This window comes from Mandrillus leucophaeus, unplaced genomic scaffold, assembly GCF_000951045.1.
Source record: "Mandrillus leucophaeus isolate KB7577 unplaced genomic scaffold, Mleu.le_1.0 Scaffold622, whole genome shotgun sequence".
In the NCBI taxonomy this organism is placed as follows: Eukaryota; Metazoa; Chordata; class Mammalia; order Primates; family Cercopithecidae; genus Mandrillus; species Mandrillus leucophaeus.
This window is the reverse complement of record NW_012106720.1, coordinates 1,830,791-1,852,799: the sequence shown is the minus strand read 5'-3', so window position 1 is coordinate 1,852,799 and position 22,009 is coordinate 1,830,791. Positions and strand designations below refer to the sequence as shown.

General features: G+C 39.3%; 1 protein-coding gene across 6 annotated transcripts in view; it reads right to left on the bottom strand.

Moving 5' to 3' along the window:
• RIC3 (RIC3 acetylcholine receptor chaperone) overlaps positions 1–22,009 on the bottom strand; it is a 57,620-nt gene that overhangs the window by 16,751 nt on the left and 18,860 nt on the right. For 2 of the 6 annotated variants that reach the window (XM_012000254.1, XM_012000255.1), the window contains exons 2-5: positions 15,199–15,425; positions 13,459–13,537; positions 12,540–12,633; positions 3,864–4,096 (exon numbers count right to left, since the gene is read on the bottom strand). The exons of 1 other annotated variant lie outside the window; for it this stretch is intronic. In XM_012000254.1, the coding sequence (XP_011855644.1) occupies positions 3,864–4,096; positions 12,540–12,633; positions 13,459–13,537; positions 15,199–15,425 (633 nt within the window). The remainder of the gene's footprint in view (positions 1–3,863; positions 4,097–12,539; positions 12,634–13,458; positions 13,538–15,198; positions 15,426–22,009) is intronic. 3 more of the 6 variants (XM_012000257.1, XM_012000258.1, XM_012000259.1) reach the window with 3 other exon arrangements.

Below are 22,009 nucleotides of genomic sequence, written 5' to 3'. Positions count from 1 at the left end.
AAAAAAAAAAAAAAAAGAAATTAGGACCCATTACCAGGAGAATAATTAGTCAACAGAAACATTCCCAGAAATGGCATGGATGATGAAATTAGCAATTAAAAGTCAAGAAAGCTATTACAGATATGCCTCATATGCTTAAGAAAGTAGAGTAAAATATGAATAAATGAGATATAAAAAAGACCCAAATGAAACTTCTAGAAATGATAATATCTGAAATTAAAAAACACTGAATAAGATTAACAGTGGGTTAGATACAGTAGAAGAAGACACAAATAAACCTGAAGACATAGCTGGAAAAACTATTCAAAACTAAGCATGGTAAGGAAAAAAAAAACCTGAAAAACAGTGAACAGAACTTACATGACCTGTGGGGCACTATCAAACATATATGCAACTGGAGAGCCAGAAAGAAATAAGAGAGATACAAAGACACAGATCATTAATAAAATAATGGCCAAAAATATAGGTCATGGGTCTAAGCTTCCACCTTGAGAAACTAGAAAAAGGCAAATTAAACCAAAAGTACCAGAAAGAAAGAAACACAAGTCAATGAAATAAGAAACAAACCAAAAAAAAAAAAAAAAAAAAAAAAAAAAAGAAACCAAAACATAGTTCTTTGAAAAGATAACAAGGTTGATAAACCTCTGGGCAGCTTGATCAGGAAAAGAAACAAATTACCAGGATCAAGAATAGAAGAGAGTGCATCTCTACAGATCTTACATACATTAAATGGATAATTAGACTATATTATGAACAACTTTATACTAATAACAAAGTTGACAACATGGATGAACTATGTAAATTCCTTGAAAGATACAAAGTATCAAAGTTCACTCAAGAAGTGAATGACCTGAATAGCACTATATCCATAAAATGCATTAAATTCATAGACATCTTCCCACAAAGAAAACTCCAGGTCAACTGGGCACAGTGGCTCATACCTATAATCCCAGCATTTGGGAGGCCAAGACGAGAAGATTGCTTAAGACCAGGAGTACAAGACCAGGCATGAGTAACTGGGCCTACAGGCATGCACCACCATGCCTGGCTAATTTTTTAAATTTAAAAAATTGAAAAATTGAAAAATTAGCCAGGCATGGTGGTGCATGCCTGTAGGCCCAGCTACCGAGGAGGCTGAGGTTGGGGGGTTGCTTGAGCCCAGGAGATCAAACAGTGAGCCATGATCATGTGCCACTGTTCATGGGCAACAGGGCAAGACCCTGAAAAAAAAAAGAGAGAGAAAAACAAAAGAAAGAAAAGAAAGAAAAAGGAAGAGAAAAAAAGGAAAAAGGAAAAAGAAAGAAAGGAAGGAAAGAAAAGAAAAGAATAGAAAAGAAAAAAGAAAACAAAACTCCAGACCAAGATAATATCATTGGAGAATTCCACATAACTTGTATGGCATAAATAACAGTAACTCTACAGAAACTTTTCCAGAAAACAGAAAAAGGAACACATCCCAATGCATTTTATGAGGCCAGGATTACCCTGAAATCAAAACCAAAGACATTACAGGAAAAGAAAATCACAGACCAGTATCCCTCACATATGCAAGACCTATACCTTGGAAACTACCACACATTGCTGAGAGAACTTTTAAAAGATCTAAAATGGTGAGATATAACATGTTCATGAACTAGAAGATTCAATATAGTTACTGTATTGATTCTTCCAAATTGATTTAATGATTCAAAGCAGTACCAATCAAAATCCCATCAGGCTTTTTCATAAAAACTGACAAACTAATTGTAAATTTATCTGAAATAGTGAAGGAAATAGCCAAAATAATTTTGGAAAAAAAAATCTGAACAACTTGAACTACCCAAAACCAAGACTTACTATAAAGACACAGTAATAAGGACCATGTGCTATTGGTACAAGTAGAGACATACAGATCAATGGAACAGAATAGAGCCCAGAACAGATAAGCACATGCATGGTCAACTGGTTTTTCAAGCAAATGTCAAGCTAATTAAATGTAACAAAAGAAGCTGAACAATTGGGTATTTGATATGGAAAAAAATAAACCTCAGTCCTGATACCTCAGACCATCTATAAAGGTTAACTCAAAATAGATCACAGGCCTAAATGTAAAAGCTAAAACCGTAAAATTTCTAGAAAACATGGGAGTTAGGCAAACCTTGGGTTAGGCAAATATTTCTTAAACAGAACATAAAAAATGGGCCTGGCACAGTGGCTTATGCGTGTAATCCCAGCACTTTGGGAGGCCGAAGCAGGCGGATCACAAGGTCGGGAGATTGAGACCATCCTGGCTAACACGGTGAAACCCCATCTCTACTAAAAATACAAAAAAATTAGCCAGGCATGGTGGCAGGCGCCTGTAGTCCCAGCTACTAGGGAGGCTGAGGCAGGAGGATGGTGTGAACCTGGGAGGTGGAGCTTACAGTGAGCCGAGATGGCGCCACTGCACTCAGGCCTGGGGGGCTAGAGCAAGACTCTGTCTCAAAAAAAAAAAAAAAGAGCAATTCATAAAGAAAAAAATGGTAAGCTGGACTTCATCAAAATTTAAAACTTCTACTCTTTGAAAGATGCTGTTAAGAAAATATAAAGGCAAGCTACATAAAATATTTGCAAAATACAGAAATGACAAATAACTTGTACTCAGAATATATAAAGAACTCTTGCAACCCAACAAGAACCTAATCAACCCAATTTAAAAATTGGCAAACGATTTGAACAGACACTTCAAAGATATGCAGATGGCAAATAAGCACATGAAAAAATGTTCATCATCATTAGTCACTGGAGAAAGGTAAATTAAAGTCACAATTAAGATATCACTTTACACTCACTAGAATAGATAAAATTAAAAAGACTGACAAGACCAAGTGTTACCAAGGATGTGGAGTAACTTCAATTGCCATACACTGCTGGTGGGAAGGGAAAAAGAAGAGCTACTTAGGAAAGCAGGTTGACAGTTTCTAATAAAGTTAAACATGTGGTCAGGCATGGTGGCCCATGCCTGTAATCTCAGCACTTTGAGGGGCTGAGGCAGGTGGGTCACTTGAGGTCAGGAGTTCGAGACCAGCCTGGCCAACATGATGAAACCCTGTCTCTACTAAAAATACAAAAATTAGCCAGGCGTGGTGCCAGGCACCTGTAATCACAGCTACTTGGGAGGCTGAGGCAGGAGAATCACTTGAACCCAGGAGGCAGAGGTTGCAGCAAGCTGAGATTGCTCTGCTGCACTCCAGCCTGGGCGACAAAGTGAGACTGTCTTAAAAAACAACAACAAAAAAAGTTAAATATACAATTACCTTAAACCCAGAAATCTCACTCCTAGGTATAGACCCAAAAAAAACACAAATATATGTTCAAACAAAGACTCATGCAGAAGTTTATAGCTGCTTGAGTCATAAGAGTGCAAAGGTAGGAATAACCCAAACGTTCCTCAACTGGTGAATGGACAAATTATGGTATAAGCATATAACTGACTACTACTCAGCAAGAGAAAAAGTATGGATATACTCAATAACAAACATGAATGTCAAAAGTATTATGCTAAATCAAAGAAGCCAATGAGCATATGCAGTATAATCCACTTACACAGAAAAGGCAAAATTAAACGTACAGAAAGCACTTCAGTTGTTGCCAGGGGCAGGAGAAGGGCATTACCTACAAAGAAGGGGGAGCTTTCTGGGGTGATGGAAATGTTCTTTATCAAAATTATGGTGTGATTATACAAACTCTATACATTTGTCAAAACTCATCCAACTGTACATTTAAAACTGGTTAATATTCCTGTTTATATATTATACCTCAATAATGAAGCTGATTTTTAGAAAATCTGTACGATCTCTTTTCTGGGCTGACAGCTAATAAAAAAATTAGAAGATGCTGTTTACCTTCCCAGTCCTCCATGTAAGGAGCCTCCTCAGCTTCTTTCTCTGGAGAAAATCTGTCAATGAATTTTCCTTCTTTCATGACCCTGGTGATTTCTCGGAGCTGATGTAGCAACCGTTTCTCTTGGTCAGAAGTCACAGTCTGTGCTCTGCTTAGAAATATCAGACAATCCAACCATTTAGTGGTAAATACTCCTAGGCAATAGACATAAACATCACTATGGTCTGTCTGGATACTGGAATAGAAAGTGCAATTGCAGCAGATTATTATTCTGGGAATTGATCCTCCAACTGCATAGCTGGGAACTAGAGATGTTAGTCCAATGTTTTGATTTTATAAATGGGAAAACTAAAGCCCAGAATAGATCAAGTGATTGCCCAAGGTCCCAAAATTAGTTAATGTCAATACTAGGACCAGACCCCAGATGTCTCAGCTTTCAGTTCAGTGTTTTTTCAGTGTATCTCAATGCCCTGATTCTCAATCGCCTAACAATTTCACTGTTACTCACATTACTCCATTTACTACAAGCCACTTTTCTCTGAAGCAAGGTCATCAAAAGAAAATGTTCTAGGCCATTAGCGTCAACCAGGAAAATTTATGCTACTAGAAATCACCAGGCTTAATTTACTTGTGCAGGTGTAAGGATAGATTCTAAAATTTCAGAGGTGGGTAATTTTGAAAAGTCAATCATCTAGACTAGAGAAATTGGGGAAACTGGGGTCCACAGAGGAGAAATATTGTTTATATATTCATACTGCCACTTAATGGAAGCACTATAACTAAAACCATCCAGGCTTCTGATCACATTCTGTGCAATTCTTGAAGCACAGTGCTCAAGTTCTACATTTTGGAAAACCTGGTTTGAATCCCAACTTAGTTGTGTGGCTCTGGCAAATATCTGCAAAAATAACATGAGACTCAAGGATAACAGTATGATTATTTTCTTTTAGAGGAAAGCACTGCATCACACTGTTAGGCAAACAAGGTCCTACTTAGAAGACTGATAACTATCTGCTTTGAGACCAGTTTTATCTAGCAGCAGGATTTAATGGAGGCTACTTATTCTCCTCTTAAAACCCAAACACAAGTTAATACAACACTTACAAAGGAAAATGATGTACTCTGTACTAGCCTATGGAGACAGTCATCTATTTTTCTAACAGCCAGTTCTGAGCCTGCACTCATTTCTATGCTCAGTCTAACTTTAGCCTTAATGACTAATAAGGAAAATGAAAAGAGTATTTCTCCTTTCAACATGAAGATAGTAACTGAGGAAAATGAAGAGCCAACATTACCAGAGACCTCAGTAAAAGGAAAAATGAAAACACCATGAGTTCCACTTCTTCCACACCAAGTAGCTTCAAAGCCATGAACTACTAAAGATGCCTGTCTGTTCCACATTCAGCTAAAATCCTATACTTACAGGGCCTCTGACAGCTCTATTCTTCCCATCAGTACAGGAGTCCTGACTCTCCAAAACTGCTCATCTGTCCCACATAACCCCTATTTCTTACTGTTAAAACAACCCACTTTCTGTGAGGCTTCTGGGGCTGACTAGAAGAGCTAACCTGCCTATCACAAACTCTTTTCTCTTCAGGTGGCACATGTTACTTTTCCAGACTGTACACAGGGCATTCTGATCTTCAATGAACGAAACAGTCTTAATTCTATTTCCTAAGTCATGGGAAATCAGAAGCCCTTATCCTAAAAGAGGATGGGTAGACTAGAGGAAGCAGAACAGACAAGAGCTTTCCCAGAGAACTCCAAACCAAAGCATCCTCATTTCACTCTAAACAAGTATACCTTTATTGTCCATATCTGGCATTATGCATTAATCATGGTCTACTTTATGATATCTTCTGAATTTATTGCAATGAATATTTTCATGGATTCCTTATCATCTCAACTCAGTTTGATACTCCCAGAGGGCAGTAATAATTAAGTTGACAACAGTATAGGCACAATGCCATGATCACTATTAAGAGCTCAATAATTATGTGTTAGTTTGATTGATCCCCATTTCCTCACCATCCATTATTTTCTTCCACCTCCCTGAATTCTGGATTCCATTCTATCATTTTACCAAAAGTTGCAAAAACTTTTACTCCTAAGTGATTTTCACTTTACTAAGTCCAAGGGTCTTTTTCTCACATTTCATTCTTCTTGACTTCTCTGTACTATAGACCATCCTCTGCTTAAAACCTCCTCCTCCCTTAGCTATTGAGACATTTGTATTCCTCCCACTTCTTTAACCATTCCTTTTATCTATGACCCTGGCTCACTTTCTTCTACCCACCTCCCAAAACAATTTTCCCAAGACTCAATCCTAGGACTCTCATTTCTCCATTCTTATAATCATGCCCTCAGGAAGTTGATCCAGTATTACAGATTAGACCATCACCTCTACAGAAAAGATGTCCTAATGCTACTATTAATCTTGACTTTTCACACAAATTCCCATCTCACAACTCCAGTAATTTCCTGGGCATTTCCACTTGGAGGCCTTGCGACTATGTTAAAGTTAATCTTAAATTCACCTCCTGAAACCAGGTCCCAGTTGGCTCAGAATCGTGAGCAACTCCATGAACAGGAAGACCAGAAGAGGCTGAGTATGGAAGATTCTAAGATGATAGAAAAATAAAAGGGCACAGTTGGGAAATAGCCTCACTAGAATTTTGAATTCTGTAAGCCCAGCAGAATCATCAAGTTCCAAATGCAAGAATTAAGCACAGAGAATTAAACAGATGTTAATAACACCATTCATGGTTAGAACAGAACTCAGATCAGTAAAAGATTTCAGGATACTGCAGCAGAGTCTGATATGCCTCAAATATTTGGTGATCTTACCTTTCTCCATGGAGATTTTCTCCATCTCTCACTCCCAGCCAATGACTTCCAAACCTGAGCCCTTTGCTCTGACCTCAAGAACCAAATTTCCTATTGCTGTTTCATATTACACATGGATGTTCTGATGGCATCTCAGACATACTCAGTGCTGAACTTACGATCTCAACTCCAAAGCCTTATGTACTTTCCCTTCTTTTGTATATTATCTTGGTTAATGCCATAATCTTCCTTCCAGTTTGGCTGTAAATCTCCAATGCATCTCTATTTATTTATTCTTCTTCATTGCTCTTATCTGGTTAGTAGTTTTCTTTTGGGGAACAAACTCATCTTGCATTCACAGTGCAAAGGTTAGCGTGAGCCATCCATCCCCCACCTCTCTTTCAAGGGTGGCCATGTGACCCACAGCTAATCATCACATTCCATCCCCTTGGCTGCAGGGATTGATTCAGGGATAGATATAGGACCCAAGTTGAGCTAACTTTACTTTTGGACCTTGAACACAGTGAAGCCTGAACTGAATACTTTGACATTAAATTCATCCTGGCAACAGTCCACGAGGAGACTGTCCCTTTGTTCCTACTCCCTAAACGCCCAAAGCTGCTCTGGTTACCACCCTTCCTGAAACCTGGATGTTCAGTTGTTCCTTTGACATTATGAGCTACCCCACATTCTTCCAATAAATTCTGCCTCCTCGTACTTCAAACTTTTTGCTAGCCAGAGTTGGCTGCTTGCAACCAAGAAACCTGATACAGCCTGTGATTTTTTTTCTTCCATTAGGTGCCCTTAACTTGGCCCCACTTTTCCACTCTCACTGGTCTATTTATTACCATTTGCTGAAACCTTTTCAATAATGTTCCAGCATACAGTCACTCTATATATTACTGTAAGAGTTATTTTTCTAAAGCATAGCAAATCGTGATATTTCTCCTCAAAAGCCTTCAGAGTCAAAAGAAGCATGTGTTGTCGGGGGAGAGACGAGGTAGGCATACGAAAAAGTATATGCCAAGTCCAGAGGCAAAAACATACGGGTATTTTAGAGGAACAGCAAGTGGTCGGTGTGGCTGGACCACACAGAGAGTGACGAAGAAAGATAAAGCAAGAGAGGTACAAAAGGCCAGGTCACTCAGAACCATGTAAGCTATGTTAAAGATTCTATGCTTTTTCAAAATCAACAGGGACCTGCTGAAGGATTAAAACAAGAGATAATCCATCTGTTTGGAAAACAGAAAGAAAACTGAAAGGTGGCAAAATTAGAGAAACCACATGAGATAGTTATGACCTATGTCAAAAACAGGTATTCATTCACTCACTCATGCACTCACTCACTCATTCTTTCTTCTACTTCATCTAATATTTTTTGGAGCCTTTTATGTGCCTGTGCTAAGCTCTATAGCTAAGAAGGACAATCCCTGACCTCACAGAGCCTACAGTCTTTTGCAGGGAGACAGGCTTATTAATTAAATAGAAATGACAAGACATGGTGATTAATGAGATATGGGAAGTAAAATAAAAGGTGAATCAAGGATAACATCTAATTTCTGCTTTGGGCAACCAAGTGGATGGTAAAGCCATTTGCTGAGATGGAAATTAAAGGTAGAGTAGGTTCACTTGGGGGATAGATGATGAATTCCATCTTGGACATTCATTCATTCAATAGATTATTTATCATATGAGGAGGATAAAGGTAGGTATCTATGAGATATGTCCAGTGGGCTCTGTATATAGAGGTCAGGAACTGAAGTAAAGGACCTCAACAGAGAATGGTCATGATTTCCTCTTCTACCACAAAAGCGTACAAATGCTTTTATCAAAAGTGAATAGGGGCCAGGAACGGTGGCTCACAACTGTAATCCCAGCATTTTGGGAGGCCAAGGTGGGCAGATCACCTGAGATCAGGAATTCGAGTTGAGCCTGGCCAAAATGGTGAACAACCTTGCCTCTACTAAAAATACAAAAATTAGCCAGGTGTGGTGGTATGTGCCTGTAGTCCCAGCTACTTCGGAGGCTGAAGCAGGAGAATCACTTGAACCTGGGAGATGGAGGTTGCAGTGACCTGAGATCGCACCACAGCACTGCAGCCTGGGTGACAAAGAGAGACTCTGTCTCAAAAAAAATAAAAATAAAAAAAAATTTAAAAAAAAAAGAATAGTTATTCTAATTCACTAAGTATTTACTTAGTACCTACTAGACAAACACACTGAAAAAAATAGGCTAAGTCTAGCCTCAAAGAGTTTACATTCCAGGAATTCATGGCAAAAATCTGTAGCCCCACGCACGTACTCAACATGCCCACCAGGGCACTTTGCTGCCAGAGGGTGCACCGTCCCTGCTTTTTTCATGGTCTGCTTGACCATACCATGCTTCTAGCAGGTAAATTGTTACAACTGGGTATGCTATTCCAGGAAGGAATACAGCCTGTGATTTTTTTTTCTTCCATTAGGTCCCCCTAATTTATCCCCACTTTTCCACTCTCACTGGCCTATTTCTTACCATTTGTTGAAACCTTTTCAATAACCTTCTAGCATGTAGTCACTCTATGTATTACTATAAGAGTTATTTTTCTAAAGCACAGCAAATCGTGACATTTCTCCTCAAAAGCCTTCAGAGTCAAAATAAGTGTGTGTTGTGGGGGAAGAGAGGACCGAAGTCATAAGGACAGAAATCAGGACACCTCACTTCTGATTCCTAGATCCTTTCCTTACTCTTTGTGTCCTTGAGATGAACACTGTGCTTAATATCAGACAAAACATGGCACAAGACTGACATTCTAGGATGTTTCATTATTCAAATATGTGTACAGATCTACATCCCTCACAAGTAAAAGCGTTCTGAAAAGTTTTATTAGATAATATCAAAAACTTTCCCCATATTTCTGTTCTTACTTAAGCATTAATGTAAAGTTTCAGAAAGTTTCAGAAACTGCAGAGTTTTCAAATTTTAAGCCAATATCCTGCAGTTATGGAATATTATATAAAAGGACTTAACAGGCTGTAAATGAATGTGTCTTCTGCTTTACCCCCAGAAACCCAGAGATGTGATACAATTTTGATCTGACAGAACAAATACTGGAATATTTTGGGCTTTTCTAATAATCATAGGAGCACAGACTTGTAAAAGAACAAATGCCACAGAAACTGAGGTTAAAGGACACAGACTGTAAGTATAAATGGGAAAACATGTAGAAACATGGTGCTACGGTTTGAATATTTGTCTCCTCCTATACTCATGTTGAAACTTAACTGCCATTGCAACAGTATTAAGAGGTGGGGCCTTCATGAAGTGATTAGGACATGAGAGCAGAGCCCTCATGAACAGATTAATGCCATTATCTCAGTGGGTTAGTTATCCCAAGATAGGCTGTTGTAAAGTGGGGCTGGCCTCTGGTGCCTCCCTCTTTTGCATGTGCTTGCTTGCCCTTCTGCCTTTCCATCATACGATGATGCAGCAAGAAGACCCTCACCAGATACCTCCTATAAAACTTGGACTTCACAGCCCCCAGAACCGTGAGCTAAATAAACCTCCATTCTTTATAAATTACACAGTCTGTGGCATTCAGTTATACCAACAGAAAACATACAAACATATGGGCTGCTTAGCCCTTACAGTTTTTAGGGCATAAGTCCCATAGGGCCTACCTGTAAGGATAAAAGATGTTGGATTCAGGAGTGTCAGAGAGAAAAATCACATCTTAGAACTAAAAAATGAGAGATTTGGTAAAGAGCCAGGAGCCATGCTCTCTCTAGTGGGAAGACAGCTGCTCCCCAGTTCCTAAGAGGCAGGGTGGAAAGAGTTTTACACAATCTTTGCCATGCTGCAGGCTTCAATCAATATGTTCCCAAGGAGTCCACACTTCAGCATCTTACAAAAAGTAAACATTTTGGGCTAGGACCTGTGGCCCCTGAAATGAGACAGTACAACTCCAGATGTAGTACAACAAGGAGATGTAAATCTGGCATGAAGAGGACAGACAGTAGTTAGAGGTTATAATATTGCATCTCTGGCTTGGGCTATAGATAGATCATGTACATGGGTTGAATGGTAGAGTAATTTGAGTTAAGGGAGTCTGTTACTCAACAATAAATAATAATGAGAAAATATCTTCACGTGGTCTCTTACCCCAAGCTCCAGGAGTTGAGTCTCCCAAGTGAGAGGCCCTGCCCACAGGTATTTATCTATGGTTTTCAAGACCCTTAGGTGTGGCCTGGGGTTTCCAATGGCCCAGGTGAGTGTACAGATACTTTTTCAGACCTAACGGTCTATAATAGCCTGGGTAGTTCTCCACCCAGACTGTAGGTGGCAGCTACAGGGTTAGGGCAGAAAAGGCCAGAAAAGTATAATTGCAAAAATTGGTTTAGTCACACTCATACAAATAGTCATATGTTAGATAATGTACACAAAGCATTTAGTTCAGAGTGTGGTCCTTAGTAAGTGTTCAATAAATATCAATTATTATTATACACTCACAAAGATATATTGATGTATCTATACAACTTTGGGGAACATTCCAGATAGTAACTCTGCTTTCCAGATAAAAAGAAAGTCAAGGCTCCTGGGCCCACACAGGCAAGGTTCATCTTCACAAATGTCATTTCAACAGGACTGCAGATGTTGCAGGGAAATGCCACATCAGGAGGCTGCAATCTGAGGATACCCACTCTCTTGTATCCAGCCAAACAGAGGCAAGGCTGAAGCCAGTGAACACAGAAAGGGCACAGGGTACTACCACTATAAAGGATGGCAAATACAGGCTAAGGTAGAGCAACAATTTCTTGGGGCAAAAAGTACACAGTGTGCCCACAAAGATGTAGGAGGGACATTTCAACACTTCCTTCTGCATGGGATTCTGCCACTCACCCTAACGTTCTCCTTCCATCCTTGCCAGAAGACCTAGCTGAAACTGAACCCCTCTTTGTCCTCAATCTTACATTCTGGTTTTTTTTCCTGGCCTTTCTACATCCACGTTTTCTTGGTTGTTGTCCACTTCTATCAACCTCCTGAAGCCACCTTTTCAGATCCTCAGCCAGCCTAGTAGCAAGAGGAGTATCTTCCCTTTGGGACATTCTAAATGGCTAGTTTGGCTCTTAACATCTAATTTACATGTCTAATTCTATGCTGGCACAGTTGACACAAACATGAATGCCTAATGTGATCACACTTGCTCTCTTCTCTCATTTTGTCTCAAGTAGAAAGCATCATGTTCAATAACCTGGTTTTACTTAAAATTATACCTATTTTAGACAGCTAGGAAAGTTTCTTTCTTAAATCCTAGTTATTTCACCCCATAGGAGTTACTCACAAATTTATTCACTTTCACAATAATTTGCACAACACTAAACTTTTGAAAACTAAGATTGCTTGAGAGTATGTAAATGAAAAATGTTAAATGATAAAGAATACATAAATGACACATTCACAATTTAAAAACTGACAGTACATAAAATGAAAATAAGTGGTCTATTTATCAAAAAAAAGCATAATTTTGAATTTTCTTTTCTTTTTTTGAGACAGAATTTCGCTCTTGTTGCCCAGGCTGGAGTGCAAGGACACAATCTCGGTTCACTGCAACCTCTGCCTCCCAGGTTCAAGCGATTCTCCTGCCTCAGCCTCCCAAGTAGCTGGGATTACAGGTGTGCACCACCATGCCTGGCTAATTTTGTATTTTCAGTAGAAACGATTTCATCATGTTGGTCAAGATGGTCTCAAACTCCTGACCTCAGATGATCCACCCACCTCGGCCTCCCGAAGTGGGATTCCAGGCCTCAGCCACCGCTCCCAGCCTGAATTGATTTTCTAAATGAGAATAGTCTGAGTCCTGTTACATGAAAACCTACCTCTCACCATTAGGTCCCACTCTGTTGATTAATTTTTCCATGGCTGCTTCTGTCTCTTTCAGTTTTTCTTGCAGTTGAGCAAGCTCAAAACTGGCTGAAAAATAAGTAACAGTCTAAGGACCATCACAGACAACTCCCTAAACCTGTTAAAGAGACAACAAATTTTTAAAAAACTATTGTACTGTTGCACTTCCCATTACTATCTCATTGAAGAACACAGCAGTTTTATTAAAGAATTCTGTGAATATTTAAGATTTCCAAAAAGGATGCAAAGTGTGACTGGGATATTTAGTTTCATAGAAAATCCAGAAGTAAATCCAAAAAGCAGTTACAGCCCAGATAAATATGATTTCCTGCAATGCTTTTGCCAAGTCTCTTTTTTGTGTGTGGAAAATTTTTCATAGGTTATTTTCCTGACATACATTCTAGTCTCTAGATTCTTTGAGGAAAGAGCCATGTTGTACAAATTTAATTTCCCCAGAGAACACAGAATATTCTAGTTGTGTAATAAGTATCTGATGGCCATGTTTCAAGAGTCAGAAGTGTTAAACTCTTTCCCTAGATCTAAAAACTGATTTTGGCAATGATATGATTTCTCTGCCTCCATTTTCCCCTCTGCTACCCATATTTTGAAGTCTGAAAATGAGAAGTAATTCATTCCAAATGTGAAATATTAATTTGCTAATACATAAAAAAGTGAACAGATGGTTCTGTACTTTTTGTAGCTATCCCTCCCTTAAAACCCCAACATCAATATAAAAACTTTTGAGAATTCCCAGAACTAAGGCAAAAATGGCATCAGATTAATTTGGAGCAACTTTTGAGAAATGCTTTTAAGACATACCCACAGACTGTCCCTGTGGCTATAAAACTGTTTGACTCAATAATACCTGTGAATATACTGAGAAGGGGAACTTACTAATTTTCCTGTGGGTGTTTCCAGGTGTGGCAGTAGAGCATTTCCCACCATCCTCTGCAGTTGTTTTCCCCTTTGAGAGCTGAGAATTGAAGGAGGTATAGCACATTAACAGCAGCTCAGAACCTCAAAGTCACGGAAACCCTCATATCAAGTAAAAAAACCAAAAGGTTAGGAAACAAAAATGAAGTCAGAAATGAAATCAAATAGCAACACTAGAGAAATATCTCGAGAAAAAAAAAAACAAAAAACAAAACAAAAAAAAACCCACACACCAAAAGATGAGAAGGTTTCCAAGTAAAAAATTATCAAGGCACAAGTGTAAACAGTAAAGTAGAGGTTCCTCTTCAAAGAGACTTTCCTCCCTATCTAATTAGGAATAGTAACTTCTCTTAGAAGCAAAATTTATTCAAGGACTTGTGCTAACATGCTTAGATATCTGCTAGCTGCAATAAAGAAATCAAGGTACTTTATGTTCTTAGCTCCCACAATTTAGCCTAAATATTTGCCCTGGCATGCTTATACTGGTCCAAGCAAGCATTAGGTCATAGCCTGTTTCTCATCCTTATTTGAAGGTGTTTTTACCTTTTTCAGCATTCCACAAGTTACCTCCTCCTTCCTTTGTTTTCCTCTGCCTTTGCCTCTTTTAAAAAGTTCTAAGTCACTAGCCAATCAGCACAAACACAGAATGTGAGGTCCCATTCCAACCAATGGAAACCGGGCACAGCAGTAAGGTGGATGCGTGAGGTTATAAATGACCGTCTCCTTTGTTCGGTGTACTCTCCTGGCAAAACTGCTGATGAGTATACCCTTTCTGCAGAAAGTAATGGCCTTGCTGAGGAAATTAAATTCATGTTCAAGTGCTATTTCTTTACGGCACCAGGGAACAAGCATTTCTAACACAAGGAAAAAAATCTCCCTACAGGTCATCTTCCTTGCTCATGCTCATCTAAAAGAGATGTGTGGCACCCTACAGGCATTCTTACAGACTCAACTCAGACGACCTGCAGAATTCCTGGGCAAGAAAGAACTCATCTTATTGAAGCTTACTCTAGACAGGAGGGCAAAGTGAAGCTTCTGCCTCTACTTCACAGTACAGGGGCCCAGGACCTGCAAAGGCCTGCCTGGAGGTGGAACTTAACTGAGCGTCTGCTTTAAAGAACCCACACCCATGTCTCCCCAGAGCTAGGAAATATCAGGCTTAATTTCAGGATGGACAGTTCTGTCTTAGGAGAATTATTGGAGATAATATTAAAAACAGCATCTCATATTCCTGTGGAGAAAAAAGGAGGATAAAGTGCGTTATTCGGCCTTAAAAATGGCTATTTGGAAATCACTGTGCCAATCCCAATACGTTCTTCTTAGAAAATCTTTATTCCTTTTCGGCCTGTAAAGATGTTCAATTTTTTGTTTGTTTGTTTTTTGGTTTTTTTTTTTTTTGGCGGGGGAGTGCTTTGAATTGTATCACTCACTGGATTAAGAACCAAAAGATCCAGGTTCAAGTCCTAGTTCTGCCTCGTTAGTTGTGAATTTTGGGGCAAAACACTTAAACACTGAGTAAATATTTCTTATGTGAAACTGAAATAATGGCTATCCTAAGTACCTCACGAAGAGGAGGCAAGATTTAAAGAGATGATGGACTTAAAATAATTTTATGAACTGTAAAAAGTTTTAATGTAGACTGATTTTTATTGCCATATTATATTTTCATTGATGTAATATGATTAGGATGATTCCACTTACCTTAAATAGAATGTACAGTATATATAAAAAAATCCCAAAACCGTAGATTGGAATAATCTGCCCCATCAGGCCTCTTCCACTACCTCCTCCTCCAGCACCTCCGCCTGATCCTTTGGCCTTTGCAAATGCCTCTGCAAGATGAGACCTCTGGAAATGAGCCCCAGGAGTCTGGCCACCTGTGGGTACCTGGTGATGATGCATCATAGGAGGAAATCGGCCCAATTTTCCTGAGAAAATAATAATCAGTTTTTATCTCTTCTACTACTTTAAAGATGGCTATCATGAAAACACCAAATCATTAAGGTATAAATAACAGAAGCCAACTCAAACTAAGTTTAAGAAAAAAAATGGGAACTTAATTAAAAGGATATAGAGGTATCACACAGATCCTAAATATGACGTGATCATCTCTAGTTGTTCACCAAACCCATTTTCTCATCCTTCTGGGTCCTTAGCTAGACCACATTTTTCAGACTCCCATACAGTTAATTGTGCCCATGTAACTGAGTTCCAGCCAAGGAATGTGAATAACTGTGCTAGCTCAAGGCCTGGTCTATAAAACCTCCCTTGTTATTCAACTCCATGATCATTACTCTTCTGCAGCATGGATGCTGACACCCAGGGGGACCTTGGAAGCCATGGGTAGAAAACAGCAAAACCTCCATCAACCTGGACTCCTAAATAACTACGTAGTACAGAGCCCTCCACTGCTGCCACCTCACTTAGAGTCATCTGGATCTGTCTGTATGAGTGAGAAATCAACTTCTGTTGTGTTAGGGTCATTACACACTGTGGAATCTATTTGTTACAGCAGTTAGCCACCCCTAACTAATACAGATAAGAAAATATAACGCAGTCTCAGGAGAAAAGAGAACTAGAAACTGGAAAGCCGTCAGGATCCAGGACAGGTACTTTCACATTCTAGCTCAATCTCTCTCCCTCTCTATGGGACCGTAAGGTTTTTTCTTTGTTTTTCTGTGCACATCTTCTTTATTCCTTCTCTGCAGACCATTTCTCTAGCTTCTTTGTGCACACAGGGGAAGATGGTCACCCCCACCCCTCAATCTGCATGTTCTTCAACAGCCTAGCTGAGGCATCCTAATTTCGAATTCCTTGGAGGAAGACTTTAAGTACTCAGCTTGGGTAGGTATACATCTCTTTCCAATCAGCTATAGCTAAGCAGACAGGATTCATGTAGCACAAACAGGGTGTAAAACGGGCTCAATTTTGTGAGTGGAAGAGCAGGGCTTGGAGGGAGGGGCGAGGGGCAGAGGCAAGGGGAGGTGTTACATCTATTTTCTTGCATTTTTTTTCCTGCATCAAGAGCAGTCAAAAGTTAACACCAACTACCAGAAAGGAATCTTCAAATGGCCCAATAAACAGGCTTGTAAGAAAAACCACTGGGAGATAACATTACAGAACAGAAAATACTAGAGAGCATAAACAACACTCTAACACTCTAAAAATAGAAATTAAAAAAATTGTTGGATTTGATGAACAAAATTGACAAAGATGTGGAGAGGCATTAATCCTCATGCACTGTAGGTAAGTGATACAGATATTCTGCCTAGTGATCTGGCTGTATGTACACACCCTGTGATCCAATGATCCCATTCTGGTGAGTAAATCCCACAGAAAATCTCAAATAAGGTTATATATATGTGAATTACAGACTTCAAAGACCTATGTGAGAATATTTGCTGTGACAATAGTGTAGTAGGGAGTTTGAAGTTAACACTCATTTCTTTAACTGGAAGAATGGAAAATCAAAATGGAGTGAATACAAATATGGAATTCTACACAGCTTTGGAAACCACACTTTACACATACCGACAGCAACATGAATACATCTTTAAAAAACACAGCATTAGGTTAAGAATAAGCAAATACCATTATGTAGGTTGAAAACACACACATAACAATATTATATATCTTTCAAGCAAATGTGGATATAAAGACATAAACACATTAGAGTAGCTGCATATGAACAGGAAAGGGAACCGGAATGTGGGTTGAGGATAAAGGACTAAAAGAATAAAACAAGAAAGTAACTTGTACTAACAAAGTTAATAAAATGCTGTAAACTCAGAACTGTCTTTAAGTTGTCGATGAAGAGTCAAACTCTAAAACATTTCAAGAGACTTATTCTGAGCTAAATACGAGTGACCATGGCCCATGACACAGCCCTCAGGAGGTCCTAAGAACATGTGCCCAAGGCGGTTAGGGTGCAGCTTGGTTTTATACATTTTAGAGAGGCGTGAGACTTCAATCAAATACATTGGTTTGGTCCAGAAAGGGAGGATAATTTGAAGGGTGGGTGGAGTGGGGTGGGGGGTGCTTCTAGCATATAGGTAGATTTTAAAATTTTCTGGTTGACAATTGGTTGAGTTTATCTAAAGACCTGGGATCAATAGAAAGGAAATGTTTAGGTTAAGATAAAGGGTTGTGGCAACCAGTTTTTCCAAGTTTTACTGTGCAGAAGAAGCTCTGAGCAGACTTCTGAGGGAGTAGGTTGTAAAATGTTTCCGTGAAAGGAAAATATCATGGGCCCCTTCAAGGTGGGGAATTGGTCCTGGCAAATCTGCCTCCCATTTCTATTCAAAGTCATCTGTCTGCTCACTGAGATAGATGCATATCTGATTGCCTCCTCTGGAAAGGCTAATCAGAAATTCAAAAGACTGCAACCACTCCTCTCTCACCTATTTGTGACCTTGAAGCCCCTTCACCACTTTAAGTCTTCCTGCCTTTGTTTCAAGTTATCCCGCCTTTCCAGACCCAACCAATGTATTTCTTACACATACTGACTGATGTATCATGTCTCCCTAAAATGTACAAAACTAAGCTGTGCCCTGACCACCTTGGGCACATGTCATCAGGACTTCCTAAGGCCATATCATGGACGCACTTCCTGAATCTTGGCAAAATAAACTTTCTAAATTAACTGAGATCTGTCTCAGATTTTGGGTGTTTACACTTATCAGACTTAAATGGGTGCCTTAGTCGATTATCTCCTGGGTCTGGAAAGAAAGAAAGAAAAAACAGTGGGTGGAAAGGAGATTCTCTACAGAATGTGGACCTTTCCCACAAGAGACAACCTTGCAGAGTAGTTTCAAGATATGGCAAGGAAATATATTTGTGGTTAAAATATTTTTATCTCTTTTCTTATTTGTTATGTGAAGTTACGCCAGAGTCAGGTGGGAAAGCGGGCTAGATTATATGGGGTGAAATAAAACCCCTCTGATGAGACTTCACAGTTTGTAGGGTGTGACTCCCAAGGCCTGTTAGGTAGGAATCTGGGTAAGATTTTTTTTTTTTTTTTGAGAAGGAGTCTTGCTCTGTCACCGGGTTGGAGTGCAGTGGCACGATCTCGGCTCATTGCAACCTCTGACTCCCTGGTTCAAGTGATTCTCCTGCCTCAGCCTCCCGAGTAGCTGGGATTACAGGCATGCACCACCACGTCCAGCTAATTTTTGTGTTTTTAGTAGAAACGGGGTTTCACCATGTTGGCCAGGATGGTCTCGATCTCCTGACCTCATGATCTGCCCTCCTCGGTCTCCCAAAGTGCTGGGATTACAGGCACAAGCCCACTGCGCCTGGCTGAATTTGGGTAAGATTTAAAAAATCAGAATTTAGTTCTCAAAGTCAACTCTGTTCCTGAGGTAAGAAAGAAGGTGGGTGGGCAGGCAGGCTTGGAAGTTGCCTTCTGCCTTGTATCCTTTCTCAGCCAAGCTCCACTCCAGTGATACTCCTTTTCCTCTCAATATTGACTTTAAGTGACATGGAAAATTTTGAAAATAAATACTTCTCTTTAAGAGTAGGTCAGCAACAGAAGCAGAGCTTTAGACAGTAAAATAAGGAAATCACCATGTCCCTATCCTTTGTTCTGGATGCTGGTGACTATGCCCCTTTTAAATTTTCAAGGATCTTAGTATATCAAATGATGAGTACTGGCTTTGGCTATCACGCACCTTCAAAAGCATGCCTGGTCAGCATTCAGGAAGCTAACTTTTCTCTTGAGAGAATCTGATATATCAGGTGGCTAATGTTCAATAAACTAGATCTAATATTTGTAGTAATATGTTGTGGAACTTCACCTTACTGTGTTGAGAATACTATCTTCAAATCTGATATAAAACAAAAAAATTAAAAATTAAAAACAGGTAATTATATAAAAAGCATTATTTTGCATCTCTAAAATTTAAGAATGACATTACACATCCCTCCCAAAACTTTTATAGATCTGTCAGCCAGGAAGATTTATAGGATACCTATTATGTTCAAGATTCTGCCATATGCAAGAAAAGAAGAGAGCGACAAAGGTAATAGAAACAATAGTTCCCACATGGAACAATGCCTTCAAAACCAGAATATCTAAAACAAAGACATAAATAACAGCAGCAGCAGCAGCAGGGTGTCAAGGACCTTATTACTAGATAAACTAAATATTCAAGTATTGAAAAGATGCAAAATATGTCTTTAAAAAAAAGAGGAGTTGGCTGGGCGTGGTGGCTCACGCCTGTAATCCCAGCATTTTGGGAGGCTGAGGCAGGTGGATCGCAAGGTCAGGAGATCAAGATCATCCTGGCTAACACAGTGAAACCCTGTCTCTACTAAAAACACAAAAAAAAAAAAAAAAAAATTAGCCGGGATTGGTGGTGGATGCCTGTAGTCCCAGCTACTTGGGAGGCTGAGGCAGGAGAATGGCGTGAACCCGGGAGGTGGAGCTTGCAGTGAGCCGAGATTGCGCCACTGCACTCCAGCCTGGGTGACAGAGCGAGACTCTCTCAAAAAAATAAATAAAATAAAAAAATAAAAAATAACAAAAAGAGGAGTCAAATGGAGTCAATCACTGAAGGGAAAGAATAGGAGAGAAGCGATAGCACACCAGGAGGAAAGAAGAGTGTGTACATGAGATTGAGAACAAAGAAACCATTAAGTAGGACTTACTACCAAGTTAGTTTGGCCCCATTTAGGGAAGTAACAAGAGATAAGGAGAAGTAAAGATGGGGAGGAGTTGAAATGCTAACTTGTGTGGTATATAAATTTGATACAGTGAACCTTGATGACAAGTACTTGATGGGGATTAATCTAGCAGTTGAATATAGGGCCTAATATAGACAGAAACTAGGATCTGGGAAAACATCAAAAAGGCTATTATAGTAATTTAGCACTGAGATGCAAATCTCTGAGGTGGTGGCTAGAACTATAAAAAGGAAAGGATAGGTCTATAAACTGAAAATAAAATTCTAAGCCCACCAACTGACTGATGGGTCATCTCTTGGCCAAGGGGACCCCAGATTAACCTTGAAAACTAAATTCTTGGCTACGATGGGATTGGGGATTCCAACCTACCTCATTATACCCCTTCCCTCGCAAACCACTATTAGCCTTTCTTCCCTAACTACCAAACAGAAACCAGCCATTTCAAAAAACCCCACCACTGCTATCAACCAACCACCTGATGCTGTCCCTCCTTTTTTGCCTGATAAGAGATTACCAACCACAGAATGGTTCTGGCTAGTCTACAGAAAATGCACAGTAAGGGTTTTCATGTCTTCTGCTTCACCTTTTGATGTCAGAGGGCTGAAAACTGCACTCTCTGACCATGCTATTACTGCCATTTTGTGTGTATGAGACCCATGAAGGACATGCTTCTCCTTTCATAAATATTCATGACTCCCCCAACAGCTTATTGAATATGTATATATGGCCACCCTGCTCAGCATGAATTCCTGTTCCCTTTGCCCATCCCTCCAAGTGTGTGTTTCTGCTTATGGCTGGAGGCTACACTTCCCAGCCTGTCAGAATGGCCACCCTGAAGGTTGTAACCCTTTATAAGAAATAAAGTCTCCTCTTCTCTTCTAAATTTATAAATCATATTTTTTAAGTTAACATGTCCGAGGTCTATTAATTACTATGTAATCAGTGCCATTTAACACTGAACAAAATATAGAGTTCATGGAGGAAGAGTCAGAAAACTCCAAGATCAAGAGTTTAAGATAGAGAAGATAATAAAGAAACTTGGAAGGCTTACTGTTAGGGAACAATTGAATACACATTTTTCATACATCATATTCCAGGTGTTGATGGAATACAGAAAAAAATTTTTTTATTATACTGCAGTTAGGCTTAAGAGGAAACTCTAAGCTACCTAAATGACAAAGCTAATTAAAATTGAGTGAATGGTTCCCAATACCAAAAGGCTGGAAGAATATTGTATTTATGTGGAAAAAAGAGAAAGAAAAGAAAGATGCACTAGCCAAAGATGACTAGAAACAAACCAGTATCATAAAAGTCAGAGGAGGATAAAATTGAAGGCAACTGAGAAGCCTGGAAACAGATAAACTAATGGCAATCCTTGTTTTCAGACACAATATATTCTTGAGAAATGGATGGCCATAACATGAAAATCTGACTGTTCACCTGTTTAGACAGTAACAGAAACCAAAGTACTACAAAGCCTCAGAGTCAAAGGGGGCCTTAAAAGTCATCCAGTCTCAATAAACGGTGTGGAGACAGCCAGATATTCATATGTAAAAGAAGAAAATTGGACCCCATCTCATACCATATACAAAAATTAACTCGAAATCGATTAAAGACCTAATTATAAGAGCTAAAACTTTAAAATCTTAGAGGAAAACATAGATATAAATCTTTGTGACTGTGGATTAGGGGATAGTTTCTAAGGACACCAAAAGCACAAACAACAAAACAAAAGGTAGGCAAAGCTGATGTCATCAAAATATAAAACTCTGGTGCTGCAAATGACACCATTAAGAAAGTGAAGACAACACACTGAGTGGGAGAAAAT